Below are 27,654 nucleotides of genomic sequence, written 5' to 3'. Positions count from 1 at the left end.
AGTAAATATCAGTAGGTATAACACACACAAGCAGATGCTCTTTGGGGTCTGTAATAGTTTTTTTTTTTTTTTTCTGTCATTAATCTTGTTTATTTCAGGGATCAGTGAAGTTCACCAAAATCCCCAAGATATTTTCCTAGTTGATGGTGAAGACTAGAGGTGCCAGTTAAAATGTTAAAATACAGAGTGCACAGTTAAATTTTAATTTTTCAGATAAACAATGAATATTGGCACCTGCCTATACTAAAAAAATTGTTATTTATCTGAAATTCAACTTCACCTGGGCATCCTGTATTTTTTTTTAAACATCTTTATTGGAGTATAATTGCTTTACAATGGTGTGTTAGTTTCTGCTGTATAACAAAGTGAATCAGCTATACATATACTTATATCCCCGTATCTCATCCCTCTTGCGTCTCCCTCCCAACCTCCCTATCCCACCCCTCTAGGTGGTCACAAAGCACCGAGCTGATCTCCCTGTGCTATGCGGCTGCTTCCCACTAGCTATCTATTTTACACTTGGTAGTGTATATATGTCCATGCCACTCTCTCACTCTGTCCCAACTTACCCTTCCCCCTCCCCGTATCCTCAAGTTCATTCTCTACATCTGCATCTTTATTCCTGTCCTACCCCTAGGTTCTGCAGAAACAATTTTTTTTTTTAGATTCCATATATATGTGTTAGCATACGGTATTTGTTTTTCTCTTTCTGACTTACTTCACTCTGTATGACAGGCTCTAGGTCCTTCCACCTCACTACAAATAACTCAATTTCATTTCTTTTCATGGCTGAGTAATATTCCATTGCATATATGTGTCACATCATCTTTATCCATTCATCTGTCAATGGACACTTATGTTGCTTCCATGTCCTGGATATTGTAAATAGAGCTGCAATGAACATTGTGGTACATGACTCTTTTTGAATTATGGTTTTCTCAGGGTATATGCCCAGTAGTGGGATTGCTGGGTCATATGGTAGTTCTTTTTTTAGTTTTTTAAGGAACCTCCATCCTGTTCTCCATAGTGGCTGTATCAATTTACATTCCCAACAACAGTGCAAGAGGGTTCCCTTTTCTCCATACCCTCTCCAGCATTTATTGTTTGTAGATTTTGTGATGATGGCCATTTTGACTGGTGTGAGGTGATAACCTCATTGTAGTTTTGATTTGCATTTCTCTAATGATTAGTGACGTTGAGCATCCTTTCATGTGTTTGCTGGCAATCTGTATAACTTCTTTCTGTAATAGTTTTTAAGAGAACAAAGGGGTCCTGAAATCAAAAACTTGGGAGCTGCTGCACTTCACTAACCATGAGCTGAATGATGATGTTCTTGTCAATGCTATCTTCCTTGCTTCAAATGAACCTAAGGCAGTAAAATGTCCTTTTTTTTTTCCCCAGGAATGGCTGACACAAACATAATTGTAAGGGGGAAAAAAAAAACTCTTGGAAAAAAACCCAGAAATTAATTGGTTAGACTCACATGGTGATGTTGAAAGACGAGACTGCCAGGTGAGATCAGGGAGGATCTGGATGGAGTGAACTCGGGCGACATGAGAGACGCTGACAGGACAGACATGGGGCTCAACGGTGGGGGAACTGGATGAAGCAGGCAGTGGACCTGCCCGAGGGCCAGCTGGGCAAGCGGCAGTCCACCCAGCGGGAGGAGAGCGCCTCTCTCCACCACCGGGGGGCGCCACTGCCTATATACAACAGATACTTGGAAATTACTCTGTTTTTATTAAACTTTTCATTGCTAAATGGAAATGCTTATTTTAAAAAGAAAAGTGATCTGCTAATATGGAATTTGATTTAAAAATAAAGGAGTCGCTATGGATTAAAATCCTGAATTCTGTGAAACAGGGCTTAGGGGTCATCCTTAAATAAAGTAACCATGGAAATAATACATTGAACTTAAGATGTTCAGAGACTAATCCATCCTGATATGGAGAAGTGTCTGCCTGTTGGAGAGTAATTTGTAAGAGTTCTGTGTTGGAGAATAAGTTTCCTGAGATTTCCAAAATGCCTTGGGCTAGGTATCTCTTGCTATGATTCCTGTAGCACATCCCATAGCTAGGGAATAAAGTGCAGTCCCTATACAATTAAAGAGCTTGGTACTTTGCTTTAGTCTATTTATTTGATCCATAATAACTTTTAACAATTCCCTGATATTTGTGACATTGCTAAAGAATAATGTAAAAGTTAAATTATAAAATTGTGGGTTCACTCCTGTCTCCTGAATACATTGTACTGCTTCCTGCCTTTGCTTTACTTAAAACATGCTGCCCTCAAATCATGCTTTCTTTTTTTTTTTAAATTAACTTATTTTATTTTATTTATTTTTGCTGCGTTGGGTCTTCATTGCTGCATGCGGGCTCTCCCTAGCTGCGGCAAGCGGGGGCTACTCCTCATTGCGGTGCGCAGGCTCCTCATTGCGGTGGCTTCCCCTGTTGTGGAGCACGGGCCCCAGGTGTGCAGGCTTCAGTAGCTGTGGCGCATGGGCTCAGTAGTTGTGGCTTGCGGACTCCAGAGCGCAGGCTCAGTAGCTGTGGCGCACGGGCCCAGCTGCTCTGCGGCATGTGGGATCCTCCCAGACGAAGGCTCGAACCTGTGTCCCCTGCACTGGCAGGCAGACCCGCAACCACTGCGCCACCAGGGAAGCCCCCATGCTTTCTTTTCTTATAGAAATCTGACCCATCCCTCCCCTCAAGGTCCAGCTTATGCCTGACCTCTAGAAAGTCTTTGTCTAATGTATCCAACTCTGCTGACACCACCTCCTCTGAATGCCCAGATCACATCTGAACATGACTGTAGACCACAGGTATACAGGCCCATGTGCCATTGGGAATGGAACAACAACAGATGTTGTGGTTTCATAAGTGATAATCTCATATCCCTGATTAGCTGCTTTAGGCCAGTGACCATACCTTCCACTTTTACTTCCCTCTTAATATCTACGAGTCCATATGATCTAGGATAGTGCCACATACCAAGAAGATGGTCCACACAACCCTCTGCATTGCCTGACTGATTGATAATAGCAACCTGAAATTCCCTTCTCTAGCCTGAACTCTGTGGCTGACTTCTAGCAGACTCACTGACCGCTAGATTCCAAATGTTGGGTCCTTCTCACCCAGTTACTTGACATATAGGGTTCCCTGCTTCTGAGAGGTCAGCATTAGGTGGCAGGGGCAGTACAGTGAGCAGAAAGAGTATCAGAAAAGGAGTCAGAAGGCCTAAGGGCAACAGGCGCCCAACAGCCCGGCGACCTTGAGCAAGTTCCTTAAACTACATGATGTGCAGTTTCTCATTTCTCAAACAGGGCCCCACTTTCCCTGACTGCCTCACACTGTTGCTAGGAGGATCAATCCAAGATTATTTATAAACTGGAAGGCACTATAATGTATAAGAAATTCCCAGAATTTCACTGCAGTATGATTCAGCTCAGAGGCTGAGAGTTAGTCCCTGCCTGGGGACTTTATTTAAGATAAGAATCATTTGATAGAAAGAAAGAAAGAATAAATGAATGATAGCAGAAAAACAGGAAGATGTAATGTGAAAACAGCTCCAGTTTGTAGTGTTTTGTAGTGACGGTCCAGAGAGATTCACTTGGGCCAAGCTGACATAGCAGAAACACAATATTAACCAATCTCTCAAGAGCTAAAACTCAGAGAGAAGCAGTTGGAAAACAAACCAGGTCATATACCTCTAGCCACTGTGGGAAAGGCAATGGAAGCCTGCTGATGAGGAAAAAAGTCTCGAGACACCATGAAGACTTGGTCTGTGCCTCTAAACATCACCAGTTTCACAGCAGGATGGCTGTACTCGGCAATGCATAGGTAGTTTAAAGTCATTAAAGTTTAGCCTTCCACAGGCTTGGTTTCTTTATTTGAGAGTCTTATGCCAGCTCCCTATCCATTTTACCATCAAAACAAAAACATCTGGTGAAAGTCACTAGGCAATGTGAGGACCTTAAGAAACAGGCAAAAAGAAGGAATGCTATTGGCATGAGAATGTGGCATCAAAATTTCCCAACTGGGCTTTCCTGGTGGCACAGTGGTTGAGAGTCCGCCTGCTGATGCAGGGGACATGGGTTCGTGCCCTGGTCCGGGAAGATCCCACATGCCGCGGAGCGTCTAGGCCCGTGAGCCATGGCCGCTGAGCCTGCGCGTCCGGAGCCTGTGCTCTGCAGTGGGAGAGGCCACAGCAGTGAGAGGCCCGCGTACTGCAAAAAAAAAAAAAAAAATTCCCAACTAACAGGCATTGTCTGGATGTAAAGAAGAGGAACAAAGTAAGAGCAATGACCTAGACCCTCTTTTTGGCACAGGTGTCAGTTTTTGCCACCAAGGGAGTAACCTAAAGTATCGATACTATAATACTCTGCAAAGAGAAAAAAAAAAAAAACAGAGTTGTAATGAAGCCAAAAATAAGTGTTGGTACAGTCTCACTGCACTCAGAACGTATCTGAAGCAGTCAGCTCTGCAAAAACCCTATGTGTTGCCCAGCTCATCCTGACCCCCTACTAAACCAGGCAGAAACCCAGAGGAACTGGCTGCCCAGTCCATAGGCAGGGGTGGAGTAAGAGCCAAGTGAGACAGAAAGAAGTCCTCTCCATCAGTGTTGAGAGAGGAGGACAGCACCCTCTCAGACATTCTCTGCTCTTATAATGTGATAGAGTAATGTGATTAGAAACAGGCGATAGTCAGATGAGCTAGGGCCAACTGATACCCTAGAAAAGATAAACACCAGGTTAAGACATTTTTATGATTTTTCTGGACTTTAAAGATAAGTACATAACATCTCCTGTTCAACTAAGAGAGTTCATAGCTTACCTTGTTTCATAGAGAAGGAAAGTGAAGCACAAGAGGTGGATGAGTGACTAGCATCAAATTCCTGATTGGTAAGTGACAGAGAGGGTTCAAACCCTTCTTCTGCTGCATCCTAAGGATTCCTTCTGAGATGACTATTCTGCTCCATATAAAACTGTACCATTTCAAAAGCTTTAACTGTCCTTCTTACCAAGCTTCTTGGAATTTCTTCATCCTGCAAGGCCTATCTTGATTCCGCCGACTCCTAAACCATCTTTCAACCTGGCGCTCTGTCAAGTTACACTTTTTTGCCAGTCCATAAATATCAGTCTGAAAGGGGATGAAACAAATGAATGAGTGCTTAAGAGTAGAGTCAGGGTGGCAGGCAGTCAAAAGACAGTGAGATTGGGTTACAAGTGCTTGTGCACTGGAGAGGAGAGAGTTCTGCATTAGACCTTGAGCCAGTGCATTTACCTCTTTTGCTCATGGAATCACACACACACACACACATACACACACCTCAAAACAGAGAGAATGTTAGTTCCCAGAACTCTGAGTTGTTAAGAAAGACCAATTCTCTGTAAGTTGGTAGCAACCCATATATTCAAGTTAATATGTGGCTCACTCATTCAGCCAATTTTATTTAGGGCCTCCTAGGTTCCAGGTAGAGTAGTGTAGTTTAAGATGTCAATCAAACCCAATCTCTTCATTCTTTCTTATGAAAAAAATGGAACTCCAAGGGTTTTAACAACTTGTCCAAGACCTAAAACCAGTAGCAAAGTGAAAACAAGAACTTAGGCTCCTGTCTTTTCTGTTATTTCACACAATCTTTCTACCAGATCCAAAAGTTTCACATTTAATCAGATGTACAGCCTATTTCAAACTAATCTGAAATAATTCAAATTGTAAAAAATGATTAAGGATTGCTGACTATAATAATGACGATTGCTTCTCCTCTGGAAGGCAGAAGTTGTAGGTTATGATTTAAAATTGAAAATAATATGGATGATGGATTAGCTCAAAGGTCACAGATTTGAAGTTTTCCCAGGGCCAAACAAGAACCCAAAATGATTGAGAGGACCAGGTCTGCTTCATGGTGGGATTTTAAGTTTTATTCTTTCAACACAGACATGCTTTACATGTTAAACCTACAGTACTTTCCACTTCCACAAGGAAATAAGCTCTGTAATATTTTTTGAGACATCAGTCTTCTTTATCTTTCGTTTTCCTATGTTGAGTACAAGAAATATTTCAGCTTACTCCTAACTTTAGTAGGAGAAAAATAAAATTGTCCCTCAGCCTCAGTTTTGAGGAAATAAGCAGGAGCCATATGGATGCAGCCAACAGGAAAGCACATGGCCCATCCCAAAGGGACAGTGGCGACCCAGCTCTGACTGATGGCTCCCAGAGTGAAAGTGCAGTCCCAGAAATCTGATGTGAAATCGCTAGGGTTTTTTTTTTTTATGTTGAATTTACTTTAAAATTTAATGCTTAAATTTAAATGTTTAAGTTTAAAGTAAATTTAAACTAATCATGGACCAAGATTGGTGAAGGTCAAACAAAGCTTGACCATGGGCCAGTTGGCTGCACACCCAGCTGTCTGTGATCAGTCGTGGAGCTTCTGCTATGTTATTGTGTATAGTTTACATAATTGTTCAGGCGCACAGGACAACAGTAGATAAAATTCCTAAAGAAGCTCTCGTGCTGAAGACAGGCAAAGGACTAATTGCAACTACATACCTACTGAACTGCTAGCCTATTACTTAATCTAGAGAAAGAAAGCAAAACAGAACAAAACCAAGATATAGCCCACATTATACTCTGTTTCCTTGTAAATTATCCTCTCTAATACCTATTATTTTGTAGGCCAAGGGTTCACCTGCTGTTTTTTGTTGTTGTTGTTTTGGTTTGTTTTTGACAAGACTGAATTGGCAACTATTTATCGGTGTCTACTTTCTGCAGGCATTCTGCTTTATATTGGAGATCTAAATGAAAAAGACCAGTATGGGCCTCCCCTTCACAGGGTAAAGTCTGTCTGGTGAGGAAGTCAGAAAATGCAACAAAGGATTCTAATAAAATATCATGAGTGCTGAGATAGGGGAGGATAACGGTACCATGGGACCTAACTTTACATAGGCAGTTCCTGGAAGTTACACTTATGCTGAACCCTGAAAAATGCCCCAAGAAGGAGAGGATGAAGAAGGAGTGTCCTGGCAGCATGTAAGGTTGTCTGGAGATGAGAACATGGGGGAGTTGGGGGCACTTGAGGGACAGATAGAGGCCTTGCAGGGTGGAAACATACAGAGAGGTGAGGAGTAAAGATGTGGCTAAGGCCACAAGGAGGGCCTTGCCTGGAATTTATCTGTAGGTTACAGAATGTTTGCATTTTGAAGTCTCCCTCTTGCAGGTGTAAAGAATGAAGTGCCAGGAGTGAGCAGAGGTGGAGACGGTGTTCAGCAGTGAGCAAAGTCCCTGTCCTCACACTGGAATTTTCCCAGATCTGAGAACAATCCAATTTTATTATCCCATCATTTCTACAGATACCTGCTGAATAAATGCTTCTAGAAGACAGTGATCAAACATGATCTGAAGCATTTTTTTTTTTCTGATTTGGAGCACAGATGAATCTGGTTGAAAGTCTTGGCAATACTGGCCTCATAGACCTACAATTTTATTGGGATAGAAATCATCTTGCAAACAAAAGTCTTTAGTAGTATTTTGTTAATGATACACGAAACAAGCATTTTACTGAACACCTACTATGTACAGAAAATTGTGTAAGATGTTATGGAAATACAAACAAGCATAAATAGGAAACAAATGACATTCTCTTGGGATAATTTAAATTGGGAAGACATATTTGAGAACGCTCCTGGAGAAGTCTATATGATAGACACAGACTACAAATAACAACAGCTGACCTTGAGTGTGTGCTGGGCACTATTCTAAGTACTCAATTCAATCTCTGAATTGAGAGTCCTGTGAGGTAAGTGCTGTTAACATGCTCAGCTCACAGAAGGGGAAACTGAGGCTCAGAGTGGTTAATTTGCTCACCTCCACACACAGTCTTTTCTCACAATCCATGTTTTTAGCCTGACACGATAGAGTGTGTGTCTGTAGAAGGGAAAGGCTCTCAAGCAGAACCTCAGGGAGAAGTAGTGTGGCCTGAAGGAAGAGCACCAAATGGGGCTATGAGGCCTGGCTACTTGATGCAAAAACCAACCCTCTGGGACTGTGGAGGAGCCACTCGAATTCTTTGACTCTCACCCATAAAATAAACTGGACTAGAGAGCTGTTTGCCCTAAAAATGTTTGAATCTGTGGTTGAGACAAGCTAGCAAACTGGAATGCCCCGTGGACCACAATACCTGCTTTATGTCAGCCTTATGGCACCACATTTTCTTTAGACATCTTACAGAACTACACACTCATTTGTTCTGCAGCAGTTCTCAACATGATTTTTCTGAGGAAATGGGCTAGTTAATAAGTTCTGCTGTTCCTTCATTTTACCAACAGCAGGAAAATTGATCTGCTGGCCAGAGATATTGGTATGTTATCATGGTTCTCTCTCAGTACATCTTGAAGTTGTCATTGAGATACACACAGAGCGAAACACGCACATATAAAAACAGTGGACACATAGCTGCACATACACAGTCACAAAAGAAGTGTGCGAAATCGCAGATCAAAACTCTCAATAGAGAGGCTTCCCTGGCAGTCCAGGGACTCCACGCTTCCAATGCAGGGGGTGTGGGTTTGATCCCTGTTCAGGGAACTAAGATCCCACGTGCCGCATGGCGCAGCTAAAAAATTTTTTAAAATGAAAAAACAAAACAAAACAACTCCCAATGGAGGTTCATGTGTACAGCATTTTGGACCTCATTAATACCATGTTATACCCTTCTGTGCTAACCAGTCCAGAATTGATACTGTATATACTGAAATGTTTTTGTTTTTATTGGTACAGTCTATTGCAGCTGAAGAAGCATCCTCAGATTTGTGTCCGCAGTTTCTTTTAATAAAGTCAGGTGTTAGGTACCTGTATTACCACTGCAGTGCCTTGAGATTACAGGTTCGGAATACCCACCCATCCCTTGAATCAGCACAAAATTTTTTTTTAGTCCTCCCAGCAACTTGTCTTACTTCAGCTATAAATTAAGCAAAAATGCTATCTGTATGACACTGGCCAAGTTAATGTGTGGAGGTATTGTGATATTATTTTGTTTCCACATCTGAAATCACTCTTAAGGCAGGTGCTTTGCATTCCTCTACTATATTCTTCTATCTTCCGAAGTTCTAGTACTTTTATTCTATGGGCATTTTACTGGCCAACTTGTCATCTTGATCTGTTATACAAATACTGCCTTGATTTTGTAATCTATGAGCAATATAAATTAGGTGTTTTAATTATGTCCCTTCATCTTCATGGTTTAGTAGAGGAAGCTTTCTAACACATGAAGTTGATATATAACATTTCTTTTACTTGATGCAAATGTCCAAATTATATCTACACTAAGCCATGGTGTACTGTCAATTGAGTTAGAACAAATACTTACACACACAGCTCCAGACTCTGAAATATATTTTTAACATTCTATTCACAGATAAAGACATCATTTGGGCATAATAGAAACAGCACTCGACAGGGAGCCATGGGCCAGGGCCCAGCTGGGGATTTAGCCACTGATTAGCTGCATGACCTAGGACAGGTCATTTCCTCTGTTGACCTTAGTTTCCTCATCTTGATCATAAAGAGGAAAGATGACCTAATCTCTAAATCTCTTTCAGCTTTTCTTAGTCTTTCTTTAACTGTCACATGGCTAATTTCTCTCCATAGCAGAGAAACTTGATAAGAGCCAAATTTTCTACATATTTTAAAATATCCTAAAAAGCTGTACAGCAAGCACAGCAAGTAACTGATAGCTACCACTGTTCTTCATGTTTTATTGCAAGGTATTACCAAGGTTAGTTATTCTCAGAGAGAAACAGAGAAGGATAATAAGGACTCTCTGAAAGAGTCCTAACTTTTCATAAACACAGCTAAATAATTTCCTGTCTGAAAAACATGAAATGATGTTTAGGCATTATTATCACCAGTGGTAACAACAGTATTTAGATGAATGACTGCAGTCTTTTAGAGCACAAGGAAATAAAGAACACGTGGAGATGGCTTGTCAGACTGTCCTCATTTTAGAAAAAAAGGCACATGCAAAAGTTGAGGGCAGAACAAGTTAGAGACAGTGCTGGCTAGCTGTGAACAACTCTGAACATGATGCCTGGTGCTATGTGGTCAGACCTCAACGTGGCTTCTTTGTGCAGGGAGCCCACCAGACCAGTGATAGAAAGGCTCATAGGAAAAGCAAGTGAATTCAGCAGACAAGTTCAGGACCTTAAAAATCTATCTATCCTAAAATTGTGTTAGCACATACTTTTGACTTTTAAATTACTGGTGAGAGATGTCTGTATTCATCATAGAGGGTGTGCCACTTTTGGAGAAGTTTTTATTTCATCTCTCATTTAAATATGGGGGTATAACTAGACTTGCTTAGACACTATTATTTTTAAATATAACTTTTAGGTTAAAGCCATTTTCTGTGGCGTAAACATGCAGTGCACCATAACATTTCATCAAGTACATCTCATATTGAGAAGAGATTTGTGACTCTCCTAACTGTTCTATCTCTGGGGAGTGGGTAGGGGCACAGTATATTTCTGAGTATTTCGAGGCCTTGGATAAAGTAAAGTGTCCTGCTCAGGAAAGTCACCCAATAGACACTTTCATAGTGTGTGTAGTGTATATTGATGGTGTCACAATTATCAAAAGTGTCAGATATGGGCAACTCTGCCTTAACAATGATCTTTTTTCATTAGTATATTTGTATATATGCTACCATTAAAAATTAAATTTTGACATGTACACCCAAATTATGGCATTGATTGTTAGCATTCAACACTAGCAATGTTTGTAGTTTTATAATATTTATTTGTCATTTTATATTATGCTCAGAATGCTGTATAACTTATCAATAAAGAAAAAAAAAATCAAATGATTCAAGTCATTTGCTGCTCAACTGAAACAGATTTTTTTGCACAGATAAGGTAAACCACAGATGATTGAAACATTAAGAAAGGAGATTTTAAAGTCCAAAAACGAAGAATCTGTACTTACTTGAGATGGTTTCCTTGTGGAATGTTTGAAAAAATTCTCTAAAACAGTATTTGGTATAATCTTCTTTCGAACTTCCTCTTTAATGCCAATTGTTTTTGCTAGAGGTGAAGCAATAAACCTACAAAAATATGAACAAAAGTAAGTTCAAAATCTGAGAATGAATTCACAATGTCACCAGAAAACTCAAGCTGTAATTTTAGATTCCAAATGAAAGATCAGTCATTGGGCTATCTAAAGCCAGTATCTGCCTTACAGAAACTCAAAGAGAGCAAAATTTGAGAACTTTTATACATGCAATAACTTAAAAAAATAAAATATAGTTGACTCTTTAACAACATGGGGGTTAGGGGTGTCAACCCTCAGCAGCACAGTTGAAAATCCTCCTTGTATAGCTTATAGTCAGCCCCCGTGTAAGTGGTTCCTCCATATCCGAGGTTCCACATCCATGGATTCAACCAACTGTAGATCTAGTACTGTAGTACTTACTATTGTAAAAATTCTGCTTATACGTGGAGGCTGCAGTTCAAACCCTTGTTGTTCAAGGGTCAACTGTACTTGCACAGTTCTAAAATCCATTTTATGTAAACCCAAATATATTTATATACAAGATCCAGGAACTGAGATAAGCCATTTTACTTAGAGTTTCATTTTTAAGACTACCAGGGATTAAAATAAATAATAGTTTTGTTATTATGGTTTTCTTTGGTGATACTATCTTCAAGAAATTATTATGTCCCTATTTGAAGTTCTAACTTATGAAAAATGGCATGACTCTTGGGTAAATATCTAGGAAAGGGATTGATGGGTTGTATGGCAAGTATACGTTTAACTTTATAAGAAACTGGCCCAATGTTTTCCAAAGTGTCTGCACTATTTTACATTCCCATCAATAAGGTGCCAGAGTTCCAGTTATTCCATATCTCTGCCAGTAGATGGTATTGCCAGTCTTTTTAATTTTAAATTCTATTGCAATTTTAAATTCTATTGCAATTCTATTGCATGTGTGGTGGTTTTTATTGATTTTTACATTCTAGTTTTTATTTCCTAACTTCTGCTTATTATAAATTTAGTTTGCTTTTTCCCCTTGTTTTTTAAGGTAGAAGGTATTGATTTGAGATCTTTCTTCTTTTTAAATATAGGTGTTTACAGCTATGAATGTCCCTCTAAGCACTGCTTTTGCTGAATCTCATAAGTTTTCGTATGGTGCTTTCTTTTTCACTCATCTCAAACTATTTGCTAATTTACCGTGTGATTTCTCCTTTGACCCATTGGTTATTTAGAAGTATGCTGTTTAATTTCCACATATTTGCTTATTTCTCAATTTCCTTCTGTTATGGACTTCTAATTTCACTCCATTGTGATCAGAAAACATGCTTTGTACGATTTCAATCGTCTCACATGTATTGAGATTTGTTTTATGGTTTACACGTGGTCTATTCTGGAGAATGTTCCTTGTGCACACGAGAAGAATGTGTATTCTGCTATTATTGGTGGTGTGCTCTACAGATGTCTGTTAGGTCTAGTTCGTTTATAATGTTAATCAAGTCTTCTATTTTCTTGTTGATTTTCTTCCTAGTTGTTCTATCCATTATTGAAAATGGGGTACTGAAGTCTACAACTGTTATTGTTGAATTGTCGATTTCTCCCTTCAATTCTGTTTGTTTTTGCTTCACGTTTTTGGGACTATGTTGCCAGTTACATATATATTTATAAATGTTATATCTTCTTGATAGATTTACCCTGTTATAGTATAAAATGTCCTTTGTCTCTAATAACAATTTAAAGGCTGTTAAATTGTCTGGTATTAGTATAGCCACTCCAGCTCTCTTTTGGTTACTGCTTGCATGGTATATATTTTCTCATCCTTTTACTTTCAACCTATTTATTTCTTTGAACCTAAAGTGTTTCTCTTGTAGAAGCCATATAGTTGGATCATATATATCTATCAAGTCCTCCTATCTATGCCTTTTAGTTGGAGTATTTAATTCATTTACATTTAATGTAAATTACATTTAATTACTGATAAGACAGGATTTATAGCTGCCATTTTGCTATTTATTTTCTGTATAGCTTATGCCTTTTTGTTTCTCATATCTTCTATTACTATCTTGTTCTGTGTTAAATAGATATTCTGGCATACTTTTTAAATTTTTTTTTTTACTGTTTTTAAAAATTACCTTCTTAGTGGTTCATCTAGGGATTACAATTAACATCTTAATTTATAACCTCCTGGCTCAGATTAATAGCCAAATAATTTCAGCACTATACAAAAATTCCATGATCTCTCCTCTCTGTGCTGTTACTGTCATATAAATTATATATTTATAAATTGTGTTCACATCAACATACATTTATGATTACTATTTTATGCAGTTGCCTTATAAATCAGATAGGAGAAAAACATGTTACAAGCAAAAAATGCATTTATATTTTCTTTTTATTTCTTATGTAGGTAACTTTACTGGTGTTCTTTATTTCTTCATGTGGATTCAAGTTAATGTCTGTGTCCTCTAATTTCAGCCTGTAGGACTCCCTTTAGTATTTCTCATAGGGTAGGTCTGCTTAGCAACAAATTCTTCCAGGTTTTGTTTATCTGGGAATGTCTTAATTTCTCTTTCATTTTGAAGGATAGTTGTGCTTGTTTGACAGTTTTTTCTTTCTTTTTATTTGTCCTCCCATTGCCTTTGGCTTCTATGGTTGTTGATGAGAAATCAATTCAATCTTACTGAGGATCCCTTTTATGTGATGAGATGCTCCTTTCTTGCTGCTTTCAAGATTCTTTCTTTGTCTTTCAACATTTTGCTTATGATGTATCTAGATATGGATCTCTCTAAGTTCATCCTACTTGGAATTTGTTTAGCTTCTTGGATATATAGATTAATGTTTGTCATCAAATTTTGGGAAATTTTTAGCCAATTATTTCTTCAAATATTTTCAATTCTGTTCATTTTCTCCTCCTCTTCTGGAGTTCCTGTTATGCATATGTTGCTGTGCTTGATGGTGTCCCACAGGTCTCTGAGGCTCTTTGTTTTTCTACATTTTTTTTTTCCTCAGACTGCTGACTTTTTCTTTTGCCTGCTCAAATATGCTGTTAAGGCCCTCCAGTGAATTTTTAATATAAGTTATTGTACTTTTCAAGTCCCAATTTCTATTTGATTTATTTTTATAATTTTTATCTCTTTATTGATATTCTTAATTTAGTGAGACATTGTTCTCATTCTTTCCTTAGTTTTTAAGCATGGTTTTCTTTAGTTCTCTGAACATATTTAAAATAGCTGACTTAAAGTCTTGTCTAATAAGAAGTCCAACATCTAGGCTTTGTAAGGGACACTCTATTGATTGCTGTTTTTTTCCTGTGTATGGGCCATACTTTCTTGTTTCTTTGCATGTCTTATAATTTTTTGTTGAAAAGTGGACAAGTTTAATAATATAATGTGACAACTCTGGAAATCAGATTATCCCCATACTCAGAGTTTGTTGTTGTCCATTTGTTTGTTTACATTTTTGAACTGATCTGTAAAGTCTGTATTCTTTGTCATGTGTGGGCACTAAAGTATCTATTAGGTTAGCTTAGTGGTCTCCTAATGATTAGACAGATATTTCCTTAAATGCCTGAAACCAATAAGTCTTCCAGTGTTTACTAAGGGGCTCTGTGTATGTTTCAGGGCACACCTTCAACACTAAGATAGTGGGCAACTCTGCCTTAGCCTTCACTTCCTGTTTGCACAGAGCCTCAAGGTCATCCAGAGGTGAGAACTTAAGGTCTACTAAGGTCTTACCTGAGCATGTGGATGGCCCTGGGCATGCCCAAAGCTCTACAAATTCAAGTGGTCTTCTAATTTCCAAGAATAAGTCAGAGCTTTTCAAAACCCCCTATGGACATATCATTTCCCAGCTTATCCTTTAAAAAGAAAAGCTGTTAGTTTATTGTTTGCCCCAACTGCTATCCATTACCTCAGGCAGTTCCAAAGTTAATCGATTGCATTTAATTGTTTTAGACAAGCACCCTTCTTCTCCCCAAGGAAAAAGGCAAACAAAGACAGCTTGTGAGTAATGCCCTTCCAGGGAACCACTAGACAGGTCAGATAATGACAGCTTTTTGGGAATGATGCTTTGAAGGAGCTCCAACTCTGTTCTGCTTCCTTCAACGGCTGCCAGGCTGCTGGTTTCCACTGAAATTGTGGGCTGTTGGTTTTTCAAGACTATCACAGAGGAAGAAAGGTAAGGACAGAAATAGGGCAAGTTAAAATGCCACAAAGCTTGCTGTTCTTTCCAACAGTCAGCTATTTTTCTTAAATAACACTCTCCAGATTGCTGCAAGTCTTTGACTAATTCTAAATTTTGAAAAGTTGATCTTGACAGTTTTTGCTAGTTTTCTGATTTTAGGAAGGAGAAAATTTTCAGAGGCCCTTACTCTGACATTTTTGTTAACTTTCAGTGTGTAGTGGTTTTAATTTGCATTTTGCTAATGACTAATGATGTTGAACATCTTTTTATGTGTTTACTTGCTATTTGTATATCTCCTTTGGTGAGGTTTCTGCTCAAATATTCTGCCCATTAAAAAAAATCAAGTTATTTATTATTGAGTTACATATTCTGAATTTAATATATTATTGAGTTATATATTCTGAATTTAAGTCCCTCATCAGATATATGTTTTGTTCACATTTTCTCCTAGTCTGTCTTATCTTTTAATTTTACTGACATCTTTTAAAAATAACAATTAATGCATTTTTACATATCGTATAATTCACCATTTTCAAGTATACTACTCAGTGATTTTTTTCTTTTTTATTAAATTTACCAAGCTGTACATTATCACCATGAGTCAGCTTTAGAACATTTTCATCATCCCACTATAATACCTCATACATATTTACGTTAGTCCCTCTTTCCTGTTAATCATGCCACAGGCAGTCACTAATCTACTTCCTGTCTTTATAGCTGTACCTTTTGTGGATATTTAACATAATGGAATCATACAATATGTGGTTGCTTGTGCCTGGCTTCTTTCATTGAGTTTAATGTTTTTGAGATACATCAATGTATTTGGACGCATTTGGAGTTCAGTCCTTTTTATTGCCAAATAATCTATTGTATAGATACACATACATTAACAATGTGTTTTGAAGAACATTTTAGCAATTTAACAAGAGAAATAAAAGCATATGCCCAAATTCTTCTATTCAAATATTCAGAGAAGTTTTATTCATTATAGCCAAAAACTGTAAAGAATCCAAATTTCCATCAACTAATTAAAGGATAATAAATTGCAATATATCAATATGTTGAGACTACTCAGAAATGACAAGGAATCATTGATACATATAATGACATGAAAAAAATCTCAAAAGCATTATGCTAAGTGAAAGAAATCAGACACAAAAGACTATAATCTATATGATTCCATCTATAGGAAATCTTAGAAAAGGCAAAATTATACTGACAGAAAGCATTTTAGTGATTGTGAGGAGATAGTAAGTAGGAAGAGGATTAACTGAATAGGGTACAGGGGTGTTTTCAGCCAATGGAAATCTCCTATATCATAATCGTGGTGACAGTTACATGACTGTTTACTTTTGTCAAAATGTGTCAAATTTTGGATGAACTTTCTTGTATGTAAATCATACCTCAGTAAAGATGATTTTTTAAAAGCATGATATGTCCCTATTCTTCCTTCATTTCTAACAAAGGCTCCATTATCTGCCGGGTCAGGCTATTCTAGTACTTACTTAGAAGTTTCTGTGTTTAATTAAATGCTGGAAATTTTAGTTATGAATGATCATTTAACCCTTAAATTCATTGTTTATAACCACGGAGTTGAATAACAATTTTCCTAGGGACTTCCCTGGCAGTCCAGTGGTTGAGACTCCACATTCCCAATGCATGGGGCATGGGTTCAATCCCTGATAAGGGAACTAAGATCCCACATGCCACATTGCATGGCCAAAAATAAAAAAATAAAAATAAAAAAATTTTCCTAAAATACTCTGATAAAATATATAAGCCAATCCAACTTCCAGATGGCCTAAGTTCTCCTGAAAATGACCTATACATTTCAGAGACATAAAAAACAAACTTATTATGCACCATATGTACACAGAGCAATGTGGATAGATCATAAAGCACAGTGCTATATTAAAAAAAAAAGAAGATACGGAAGAAGGTCTTCTTACTATACCATTTATGTCAACTAACAATACATGTACTTTATGTTCATTCTCATGTTTGACTGGGTTATACAAACAAAAAGCCATCAAATACCTACAGCAAGAATGGCAACAGGACTAGGAAATGAGGATAAAAGGTAGTTAATGAAAAAGTTAATTGAAATCAGTCAATCAATCAAAAGAGATCTAATACAGACCAAAGACATGCTGTGGTTCAAGGAATATGATTAACTCCCTCTCTGCATAAAAGTTCCAAATAAAACAAAAACTTAGATGATCTTAAAACTAACAAAGACTCAAAAAACATATATGACAGGATTTTGGATAAATAACAGAATTGGGTCATTTATCTAACCTACTAGTTAAAAATTTTTATTGGAGAAAACACTCACTGTCTTTACTAGTAGAATAACGCAAATACAAAATGGTTTAATATGGCAGGGTTCTCAATCACACTCACTCAATGTTATCTCCTCAAATATTAGAAATGAAGAAATTAGCAAAAATAAAAAAGCAAAGCAGGATTAAGAAAAGAAGATTTATTCAGTAAGGGAATACAACCAATCTCAAAGCCAAATGAAGTATAACATTCCCCTCTAGGGAATCATGTGAGAGATAAAGGGTGGATAAGTATACACAATGGATAAAAATACATATCCATAGCATATTTGTGGATATGAGGATCATATCTACAGTCAAAGCATTAATTTAAAGAAGACTTGCTCCTTGGCAGGTACGGCACAAATTATGTGGTCTTGTCTGATCCCAGCAGGTCTGGGCCAAACCAGTGCCTAGCAGGTTCGAAGAGAAGAGAGCCATGTGGATGAAACGCTCTTGGTGCTGCAGCCAGGAGTCAGTGCTGTGCCTCTGAGGTGGGAGAGCCAACTTCAGGACACTGGTCCACAAGAGACCTCCCAGCTCCACATAAAAATCTCCCAGAGATCTCCATCTCAACACCAGCACCCAGCTTCACTCAACGACCACCAAGCTACAGTGCTGGACACCCTATGCCAAACAACTAGCAAGACAGGAACACAACCCCACCCATTAGCAGAGAGGCTGCCTAAAATCATAATAAGTCCACAGACACCCCAAAACATACCACCAGAGGTGGACCTGCCCACCAGAAAGACAAGATCCAGCCTCATCCACTAGAACACAGGCACTAGTCCCCTCCACCAGGAAGCCTACACAGCCCACTGAACCACCTTTAGCCACTGGGGACAGACACCGAAAACAACGGGAACTATGAACCTGCAGCGTGCGAAAAGGAGACCCCAAACACAGTAAGATAAGCAAAATGAGAAGACAGAAAAACACTCAGCAGATGAAGGAGCAAGATAAAAACCCAGCAGACCTAACAAATGAAGAGGAAATAGGCAGTCTACATGAAAAAGAATTCAGAATAATGATAGTAAAGATGATCCAAAATCTTGGAAATAGAATAGAGAAAATGCAAGAAACATTTAACAAGGATCTAGAAGAACTAAAGATACAAGCAACGATGAACAACACAATAAATGAAATTAAAAACATTCTAGATCGGGCTTCCCTGGTGGCACAGTGGTTGGGAGTCCGCCTGCCGATGCAGGGGGCGCGGGTTCGTGCACCGGTCTGGGACGATCCCACATGCCACGGACTGGCTGGGCCTGTGAGCCATGGCTGCTGAGCCTGCGCGTCTGGAGCCTGTGCTCTGCAAAGGGAGAGGCCACAGCAGTGAAAGGCCCATGTACTGCAGAAAAATAAATAAATAAATAAATAAAATAAATACTCTAGAAGGGATCAATAGCAGAACAACTGAGGCAGAAGAACGGATAAGTGACCTGGAAGATAAAATAGTGGAAATAACTACTGCAGAGCAGAATAAAGAAAAAAGAATGAAAAGAACTAAGGACAGTCTCAGAGACCTCTGGGACAACCTTAAATGCACCAACATTCGAATTATAGGGGTTCCAGAAGAAGAAGAGAAAAAGAAAGGGACTGAGAAAATATTTGAAGAGATTATAGTTGAAAACTTCCCTAATCTGGGAAAGGAAATAGTTAATCAAGTCCAGGAAGCACAGAGAGTCCCATACAGGATAAATCCAAGGAGAAACACGCCAAGATACATATTAATCAAACTGTCAAAAATTAAATAGAAAGAAAACATATTAAAAGCAGCAAGGGAAAAACAACAAATAACACACAAGGGAATCCCCATAAGGTTAACAGCTGATCTTTCAGCAGAAACTCTGCAAGCTAGAAGGGACTGGCAGGATATATTTAAAGTGATGAAGGAGAAAAACCCAAAACCAAGATTACTCTACCCAGCAAGGATCTCATCCAGATTTGATGGAGAAATTAAAACCTTTACAGACAAGCAAAAGCTGAGAGAGTTCAGCACCACCAAACCAGCTTTACAGCAAATGCTAAAGGACCTTCTCTAGGCAAGAAACACAAGAGAAGGAAACGACCTACAATAACGAACCCAAAACAATTAAGAAAATGGGAATAGGAACATACATATTGATAATTACCTTAAATGTAAATGGACTAAATGCTCCCACCAAAAGACACAGATTGGCTGAATGGATACAAAAACAAGACCCATATATATGCTGTCTACAAGAGACCCACTTCAGACCTAGAGACACATACAGACTGAAAGTGAGGGGATGGAAAAAGATATTCCATGCAAATGGAAACCAAAAGAAAGCTGGAGTAGCAATTCTCATATCAGACAAAATAGACTTTAAAATAAAGACTATTACAAGAGACAAAGAAGGACACTACATAATGATCAAGGGATTGATCCAAGAAGAAGATATAACAATTGTAAATATTTATGCACCCAACACAGGAGCACCTCAATACATAAGGCAAATACTAACAGCCATTAAAGGGGAAATCAACAGTAACACATTCATAGTAGGGGACTTTAACACCCCACTTTCACCAATGGACAGATCATCCAAAATGAAAATAAATAAGGAAACACAAGCTTTAAATGATACATTAAACAAGATGGACTTAATTGATATCTATAGGACATTCCATCCAAAAACAACAGAATGCACACTTTTCTAAAGTGCTCATGGAACATTCTCCAGGATAGATCATATCTTGGGTCACAAATCAAGCCTTGGTAAATTTAAGAAAATTGAAATTGTATCAAGTATCTTTTCCGACCAAAATGCTATGAGACTAGATATCAATTACAGGAAAACATCTGTAAAAAATACAAACACATGGAGGCTAAACAATACAGTACTTAATAACGAAGCGATCACCGAAGAAATCAAAGAGGAAATAAAAAAATACCTACAAACAAATGACAATGGAGACACGACGACCCAAAACCTATGGGATGCAGCAAAAGCAGTTCTAAGAGGGAAGTTTATAGTAATACAATCCTACTTTAAGAAACAGGAAACATCTCGAATAAAAAACCTAATCTTGCACCTAAAGCAATTAGAGAAAGAAGAAAAAAAAAACCCAAAGTTAGCAGAAGGAAAGAAATCATAAAGATCAGATCAGAAATAAATGAAAAAGAAATGAAGGAAGCTATAGCAAAGATCCATAAAACTAAAAGCTGGTTCTTTGAGAAGATAAACAAAATTGATAAACCATTAGCCAGACTCATCAAGAAAAAAAGGGAGAAGACTCAAATCAATAGAATTAGAAATGAAAAAGGAGAAGTAACAACTGACACTGCAGAAATACAAAAGATCATGAGAGATTACTACAAGCAACTCTATGCCAATAAAATGGACAACCTGGAAGAAATGAACAAATTCTTAGAAAAGCACAACCTGCCAAGACTAAATCAGGAAGAAATAGAAAATATGAACAGACCGATCACAAGCACTGAAATTGAAACTGTGATTAAAAATCTTCCAACACACAAAAGCCGAGGACCAGATGGCTTTACAGGCAAATTCTATCAAACATTTAGAGAAGAGCTAACACCTATCCTTCTCAAACTCTTCCAAAATATAGCAGAGGGAGGAACACTCCCAAACTCATTCTACGAGGCCACCATCACCTTGATACCAAAACCAGACAAGGATGTCACAAAGAAAGAAAACTACAGCCCAATATCACTGATAAACATAGATGCAAAAATCCTCAACAAAATACTAGCGAACAGAATCCAACAGCACATTAAAAGGATCATACACCATGATCAAGTGGGGTTTATTCCTGGAATGCAAGGATTCTTCAATATATGCAAATCAATCAACGTGATACACCATATTAACAAATTGAAGGACAAAAACCATATGGTCATCTCAATAGATACAGAGAAAGCTTCTGAGAAAATTCAATACCCATTTATGATTAAAAAAAACCCTGCAGAAAGTAGGCATAGAGGGAACTTTCCTCAACATAATAAAGGCCATATATGACAAACCCACAGCCAAAATCGTCCTCAGTGGTGAAAAAGTGAAAGCATTTCCACTAAGATCAGGAAGAAGACAAGGTTGCCCACTCTCACCACTCTTATTCAACATAGTTTTGGAAGTTTTAGCCATAGCAATCAGAGAAGAAAAGGAAATAAAAGGAATCCAAATTCGAAAAGAAGAAGTAAAGCTGTCACTTTTTGCAGATGACATGATACTATACATAGAGAATCCTAAAGATGCTACCAGAAAACTACTAGAGCTAATCAAAGAATTTGGTAAAGTAGCAGGATACAAAATTAATGCACAGAAATCTCTGGCATTCCTATACACTAATGATGAAAAATCTGAAAGTGAAATCAAGAAAACACTCCCATTTACCATTGCAACAAAAAGAATAAAATATCTAGGAATAAACCTACCTAAGGAGACAAAAGACCTATATGCAGAAAATTATAAGACACTGATGAAAGAAATTAAAGATGATACAAATAAATGGAGAGATATACCATGTTCTTCGATTGGAAGAATCAACATTGTGAAAATGACTCTACTACCCAAAGCAATCTACAGATTCAATGCAATTCCTATCAAACTACCACTGGCATTTTCACAGAACTAGAAAAAAAAATTTCACAATTTGTACGGAAACACAAAAGACCCCAAATAGCCAAAGCAATCTTGAGAACGAAAAACGGAGCTGGAGGAATCAGGCTCCCTGACTTCAGACTATACTACAAAGCTACAGTAATCAAGATAGTATGGTACTGGCACAAAAAAAGAAATATAGATCAATAGAACAGGATAGAAAGTCCAGAGATAAACCCATGCACATATGGTCACCTTATCTTCGATAAAGGAGGCAGGAATGTACAGTGGAAAAAGGACAGCCTCTTCAATAAGTGGTGCTGTGGGCTTCCCTGGTGGCGCAGTGGTTGAGAATCTGCCTGCCAATGCAGGGCACACGGGTTCAAGCCCTGGTCTGGGAAGGTCCCACATGCCGCAGAGCAACTAGACCCATGAGCCACACTACTGAGCCTGCAAGTCTGGAGCTTGTGCTCTGCAACAAGAGAGGCCGCGACAATGAGAGGCCCGCACACCACTATGAAGAGTGGCCCCCACTCGCTGCAACTAGAGAAAGCCCTCGCACAGAAACAAAGACCCAACACAGCCCAAAATTAATTAATTAATTAATTAAAATTTAAAAAAATAAAAATAAATAAGTGGTGCTGGGAAAACAGGACAGGTACATGTAAAAGTATGAGATTAGATCACTCCCTAACACCATACACAAAAATAAACTCAAAATGGTTTAAAGACCTAAATGTAAGGCCAGACACTATCAAACTCTTAGAGGAAAACATAGGCAGAACACTCTATGACATAAAACACAGCAAGATCCTTTTTGACCCAACTCCCAGAGAAATGTAAATAAAAACAAAAATAAACAAATGGGACCTAAAGAAACTTCAAAGCTTTTGCACAGCAACGGAAACCATAAACAAGACCAAAACAGAACCCTCAGAATGGGAGAAAATATTTGCAAATGAAGCAACTGACAAAGGATTAATCTCCAAAATTTACAAGCAGCTCATGCAGCTCAATAACAAAAAAACAAACAACCCAATCCAAAAATGGGTGGAAGACCTAAATAGACATTTCTCCAAAGAAGATATACAGACTGCCAACAAACACATGAAAGAATGCTCAACATTATTAATCATTAGAGAAATGCAGATCAAAACTACAATGAGATATCATCTCACACCAGTCAGAATGGCCATCATCAAAAAATCTAGAAACAATAAATGCTGGAGAGGTTGTGGAGAAAAGGGAACACTCTTACACTGATGGTGGGAATGTGAATTGGTATAGCCACTATGGAGAACAGTATGGAGGTTCCTTAAAAAACTACAAATAGAACTACATTATGACCCAGCAATTGTACTACTGGGCATATACCCTGAGAAAACCATAATTCAAAAAGAGTCATGTACCAAAATGTTCATTGCAGCTCTATTTACAATAGCCAGGAGATGGAAACAACCTAAGTGTCCATTAGAGGATGAATGGATAAAGAAGATGTGGCACATATATACAATGGAATATTACTCAGCCATAAAAAGAAATGAAATTAAGCTATTTGTAATGAGGTGGATGGACCTGGAGTCTGTCTTATAGAGTGAAGTAAGTCAGAAAGAGAAAGACAAATACCATATGCTAACACATATATATGGAATTATAAAAAAATGTCATGAAGAACCTAAGGGTAAGACAGGAGTAAAGACACAGACCTACTAGAGAATGGACTTGAAGATATGAGGAGGGGGAAGGGTAAGCTGTGACAAAGTAAGAGAGTGGCATGGACATATACACACTACCAAATGTAAAACAGATAGCTAGTGGGAAGCAGCCGCATAGCACAGGGAGATCAGCTCGGTGCTTTGTGACCACCTAGAGGTGTGGGATAAGGAGGGTGGGAGGGAGGGAGATGCAAGAGGTAAGAGATATGGGAACATATGTATATGTATAACTCATTCACTTTGTTATAAAGCAGAAACTAGCACACCATTGTAAAGCAAATATACTCCAATAAAGATGAAAGAAAGAAAGAAAAGAAAGAAAGAAAGAAAGAAAGGAAAGGAAGGAAGGAAGGAAGGAAGGAAGAAAGAAAGAAAGAAAGAAAGAAAGAAAGAAAGAAAGAAAGAAAGAAAGAAAGAAAGAAAGAAAGAAAGAAAGAAAAAGAAAGAAAGAAAAAAAAGAGAAATAATGGTCCTGTTTGTTAACATGTCCAGGCTTCAAGGACAGAAATAACATTTTCAGTAGAACAGAGGAAGTATATAAGTACAGTTTTCTACTTTAGCATTATCCTTTCATTTCAAAGAAATCTAGAAAATCAATCAATTCATGTTATGTAAGTGTAAATAAATATGAATAGGTACTTAATTAAAAACCTATTTTGAAAAAGGAGAGAATAAAGAAGCACAATAAGTATTTGATAAACTGAACTGAAGAGGGAAATGACAGATCTTAGCTCTAGAAGGACCTTAGACTAAGATGAAATTTCCTGAACTTTCATTTTATTGATATAGAATAGAAGGGAAAAGTCCAAGAGGAAGAAAAGAGAACGTGAACTTCTGCTCCCATGTAAATGGTTCAAAGTTAGGTTAATTACCAGGGAATGAGTCTCAGGTTTGCTACTACTGCAGAACTGAGCCCTCAGATGGCCTCATTCAGACACCCACATAGCCCGCTCTTCCTTTAGCACTACATCAGTTACCTGTGAGCCAAAAGCCAAGGAATCCCAGAGCACTACGCCCCACATATTTTTTTTTTCAATATTGTTTTGTAGAATAAAAAAGAAGGCAGGCCTAGGCTGATATTAAGCATGTGAGGGCTTCCCTGGTGGCGCAGTGGTTGAGAGTCCGCCTGCCGATGCAGGGGACGCGGGTTCATGCCACAGTCTGGGAGGATCCCACGTGCCGTGGAGCAGCTGCGCCCGTGGGCCATCGCCGCTGAGCCTGCGCGTCCGGAGCCTGTGCTCGGCAACGGGAGAGGCCACAGCAGTGAAAGGCCCGCGGCCCTCGAACCGCAAAAAAAAAAAAAAGCATGTGAAGTTTAAATACTTCTCCTAAACAGAAACAATAGCCTATTGCCATTAAGATTGATTCCCATTTCCTAAGGTTTGAAAGGCTCTTTGACCAGATTTAATCAGAGGGTTTTATATGAGAGAACAAAATATCTGAAGTAATGCAAGTCTCAGATAACATTTAAGTCCAATGTACTATTTTGAGACTGTTTCAATTGAAGACAGTTAGCAACAATCCTTTTTCAACTCCTGTAAACTGCTACACCTACCCTTCTTTAAAGAATCCCATCATGCCCTCATGTTGCTCAGTGGAAATGGTAGAGGTGGGGTATCTATTCATTGTACCGTTAAGTAAAAGCAAAAAGATTACCTTCTGATTTTACCACCCCCATCCCTGCCTTGGACTCTTCCAGGACCATAAGTTACTCTGAGATAATGTGCTTATTCCACAAGTGCTTAAATTTGAGTAGCTTAGATCCTCTCTAAATCATACTTCAGACACAAAAAAGAATGTATAGAAGAGTCTGGATATACTAGTTAGAAATTGTTATTCTAGACCCCTCCCCACCAAAAAAATTAAAACATAAGGTAAAACTTGTAAGGAAAGGAAATTCTAAATACAAAGCAAATGTCAGTCACTTTCAAATGATCTACTTGTTTGTTCTTTATCCATCTGTCTCTCTACTCCTTTCTGGGAAGGGCCCTTACTTCCTCATCTTAAATGGCTCCTGGTTAGTACTAAAAGATAAAAATAAGCCAGCCAAATCACAACTCCTGGTCACTTCCTAGAATGAGGAGGTGTAACACAAACACAGTCCAGGACAAAAGAAGGAAGCGTTCTTGTGATACATATACCATAGGATATGCTGAAACACTGTGTCAAATTTATACGAATTTTTGATAGTTAAGAAAAGTTCACATTTGCTATCATTCCCTTAAGCCATGTCTTCTATACTCCCAAAGGATATTAATTTACTCTCTTTTGCCACCAGGAGTATATCATTGTGAAAGTCCAAGAAGTACCGGTACAGGGGAAAATAAAAACCCAGCAACCCTGAACCTGGTGTCATACCATGGGGGTTAAAGTCCCAGATCTACTCCCGACATACTAACCATGTGACCTTGGCCATCTCACTTACCTCTCATTTTCTTGACTGAGATCACACCACTTATGATTTTCTGTACCTCTTAAAATATAAGTTTCTATTCAAATGCAAGGTGTAAGTAATATTTTATTTATGATCTAAGTGGTTTAGTCTAAGGCAAATGATATAGAAGCCCTGAAAAAATATAAACTTATACTTCAAAAAGCATGATCTTGCTCCCATGTTAAATTTTCCTTCCTTCTATTGCATTAAAAGAAATATGAAAAAAAAGAGAGATATGAGATTAGTGGAGCAACACATAGTTTTCTGTAGTGTCATGGGATGGAAAAAACTAAGCGTGAGTAATTGGTAGTTAAAGTTATAAGGAGTTACAAAAGACTATACTTAACTCCATGAGAAGAAGCAAGAATGGTCCTAGGAATTAAAAGAAGATTGGATTCCTTCCTGATAATTGTTGGAGAGGCCAAGACCAGGGCATAACAAGTTGGTCCTCCACAACTATGCTGCTTTGGCAAACAAAAATTTTTCTAGTTCACTGTCTGATCAAAATGTTAAAAATGGATCTGTCCACCAAAAAGTAGGAAATCTGCAGTGCAAATAAGTAGAGGACCTGGATGACAAGTTCAAAGATCACCAGACACTGCAAGAAAAGCAAGTATTTCAGGACAGCAGAGTAATTTGCTAATTTGGAAGTGCAGTGGCACAATGCTACTTTATTTAGGCATTCTTTGACAAATCCAAACATGTGAGTAAAAGTAAAATTAACTGTCAAAAAGGGAGAACATTTTCAAATGTTCTCAGCTAGAGCTTAGTGGTATTGAGGGGCTTTCTTTTCCTCCCAATAGCAATAGCACATTGTTGGCCCAAGTGAAGCTGTTATTTGTACAAAAACCTTTTGGACAATCCATGAAACAGAGTTGGTCAAACTAACTCTTGAGATAAGGACCCTGCAAATGGTTATAAACATATGATCTGCATTACAGTTAGTCTTGGACAAAATGATCTTTATCAGATTTTGTCTTAAGTTTATCCAAGTCTTGACATTTGAATATTGTTTTTGCTCCAAAAAAATTAATGTGCTAATAACAGTTTTTTGAAATAGAGACAACTACAGAGATTATAGATGAACATTTATCTTCAGTTATCATAACACTAGTACAGTTTTAATAGAAGGTTGGAGGTAATATCTATTTAAATTAAATTAAGAAAAAGAAAAGAAGTTTACTTTTTCTGAGAAAGCAAATTGATATTTTTCTTTGATTTCCTTATACCTTGGAATGAAGGTCTGCTATTAAAACTTTCAATAAACCTTTAAAGTAAACTATGCTATAAAGCAATATTAAGTTTGGTCTTTAATGAGCCATTTTTGCTATTTTATAGGCATTCTAAAATGATAATGCATCCCCTAGTCACACTCTCCTAATACTGCCA

General features: G+C 38.0%; 1 protein-coding gene across 4 annotated transcripts in view; it reads right to left on the bottom strand.

Moving 5' to 3' along the window:
- CERS3 (ceramide synthase 3) overlaps window positions 1–27,654 on the bottom strand; it is a 122,698-nt gene that overhangs the window by 72,479 nt on the left and 22,565 nt on the right. For all 4 annotated transcript variants that reach the window (XM_060155535.1, XM_060155552.1, XM_060155525.1 and 1 more), the window contains 2 exons: window positions 10,977–11,094; window positions 5,020–5,138 (listed from right to left, as the gene is read on the bottom strand). In XM_060155535.1, the coding sequence (XP_060011518.1) occupies window positions 5,020–5,138; window positions 10,977–11,094 (237 nt within the window). The remainder of the gene's footprint in view (window positions 1–5,019; window positions 5,139–10,976; window positions 11,095–27,654) is intronic.

This window comes from Lagenorhynchus albirostris, chromosome 1 (assembly GCF_949774975.1).
Source record: "Lagenorhynchus albirostris chromosome 1, mLagAlb1.1, whole genome shotgun sequence".
NCBI lineage: Eukaryota > Metazoa > Chordata > Mammalia > Artiodactyla > Delphinidae > Lagenorhynchus > Lagenorhynchus albirostris.
This window is presented reverse-complemented; position numbering and strand designations above follow the sequence as displayed.